This window comes from Sinocyclocheilus grahami, unplaced genomic scaffold, assembly GCF_001515645.1.
Source record: "Sinocyclocheilus grahami isolate Dianchi unplaced genomic scaffold, SAMN03320097.WGS_v1.1 scaffold2139.1, whole genome shotgun sequence".
Lineage (NCBI taxonomy): Eukaryota > Metazoa > Chordata > Actinopteri > Cypriniformes > Cyprinidae > Sinocyclocheilus > Sinocyclocheilus grahami.
This window is the reverse complement of record NW_015507318.1, coordinates 85,421-86,986: the sequence shown is the minus strand read 5'-3', so window position 1 is coordinate 86,986 and position 1,566 is coordinate 85,421. Positions and strand designations below refer to the sequence as shown.

Genomic DNA, 1,566 nt, shown 5'->3' with positions numbered 1-1,566 from the left:
TGCTGACGATCACAACATTAGAAAGCATCAAGTTCAGTTTCTTATAATCTCAGTCTGATCTGAACCGTTTGAGCGGCACATTTCAGCGCTGATTGCTTTATGAAAGCAGATCGAATGACAGCGAAGTACTGTTGCACATTTCTTAAAGGCACAGCAGCAGAAAACAGCATGTTTAGATGTAAAGCAATAATTAGAAACTTGACTTGAAACTTGGCTAACATTATAAGTGAACCTCAGGGAAAAAATTAAAAGATAAATACATGATATGAGCCCTTTTAATGAGGAGTGTGTGTGTGTGTGTGCTTGGATTTTTTGCTGTTAATACATGAGTATTTATTTATTCATTTGTTTATTAGGGCCTTTTTTCAGGATGTAATACAATCAGATACAATGATTAAAATAAGATATAACTGCAGTAAAAGATTATGACTGCAGTAAAAGATTATGAGATGCATTATTTGAATGCTTGGCCAAAGAGATGTGTCTTTAATCTAGATTTAAACAGAGAGAGTGTGTCTGAACCCCGAACGGTATCAGGAAGGCTATTCCAGAGTTTGGGAGCCAAATGCGAAAATGTGTGTGTGTGTGTGTGTGTGAGAGTGAGTGTGTGTGTGTACGTTTATTTGTGACATATGAGGACACAAATTTGTATAATGACATAGGTATTACAAAGAGAAGGTGACTAATGAGGACATTACCCCATGTCCCCATTTTTCAAAAGGCTTATAAATCATACAGAGTGAGTTTTTTTGAGAAAGTAAAAATGCAGAAAGTTTCCTGTGAGGGGTAGGTTTAGGGGTAGAATTGGTAAAGGGCAATAGAATATACGGTTTGTACAGTATAAAAACCATTACACCTATGGAGAGTCCACGTAAACCACAAATGCAAGTATGTGTGTGTGTGTCATCCATCTTTAACTGTGCAAGACAGAATGATCATCTCCTTCATCTCTGTGTAGATTGAATAAATGAGGTCTTGAAGTCACAATTTGTGACCCTGGAGCACAAAACCAGTCTTAAGGGTAAATTTTTCAAAATTGAGATGTATGCATCATCTGAAGCTGAATAAATACGCTTTCCATTGATGTGTGGTTTGTTAGGATCGGACAATATTTGGCTGAGATACAACTATTTGAAAATCTGGAATCTGAGGGTGCAAAATCATCTTTAAAGTTGTCCAAATGAAATTCTTAGCAATGCATATTACTAATCAATAATTAAGTTTTGATATATTTACAGTAGGACCTTTACAAAATATCTTCATGGAACATGATCTTTTTTTGGCATAAAAGAAAAATACAATGTATTGTTGGCTATTGCTACAAATATACCTGTGCTACTTAAGACTGCTTTTGTGCTCCAGGGTCATATATATGTCACTCTTTATTGCAAAAGAGCAATAGAATGATTGATTTTTCATCGTCTGTCTGTCTGCTGCAGATCGTGAGCAGACGGCGTGTGAGCGTCACAGAGAAGCAGCCCAGGCCTCGTCCTCTTCCTCGGGTGGATTCTTCTTCCGTCCGCGTCCGGCCGTCGGTCAGTACGTGCCCAGCTGTGACGCTTACGG

General features: G+C 37.9%; 1 protein-coding gene across 1 annotated transcript in view; it reads left to right on the top strand.

Moving 5' to 3' along the window:
- Positions 1-1,439: 1,439 nt before the first annotated feature.
- The window catches only part of LOC107574184 (nidogen-1-like), a gene marked incomplete at its 5' end in the record, with an annotated part of 11,877 nt that continues 11,750 nt past the window's right edge, over positions 1,440-1,566 (top strand). Inside the window, one exon of the mRNA XM_016260649.1 lies at positions 1,440-1,566. This exon is cut by the window's right edge and continues 110 nt beyond it. Within this exon, the coding sequence (XP_016116135.1) occupies positions 1,440-1,566 (127 nt within the window).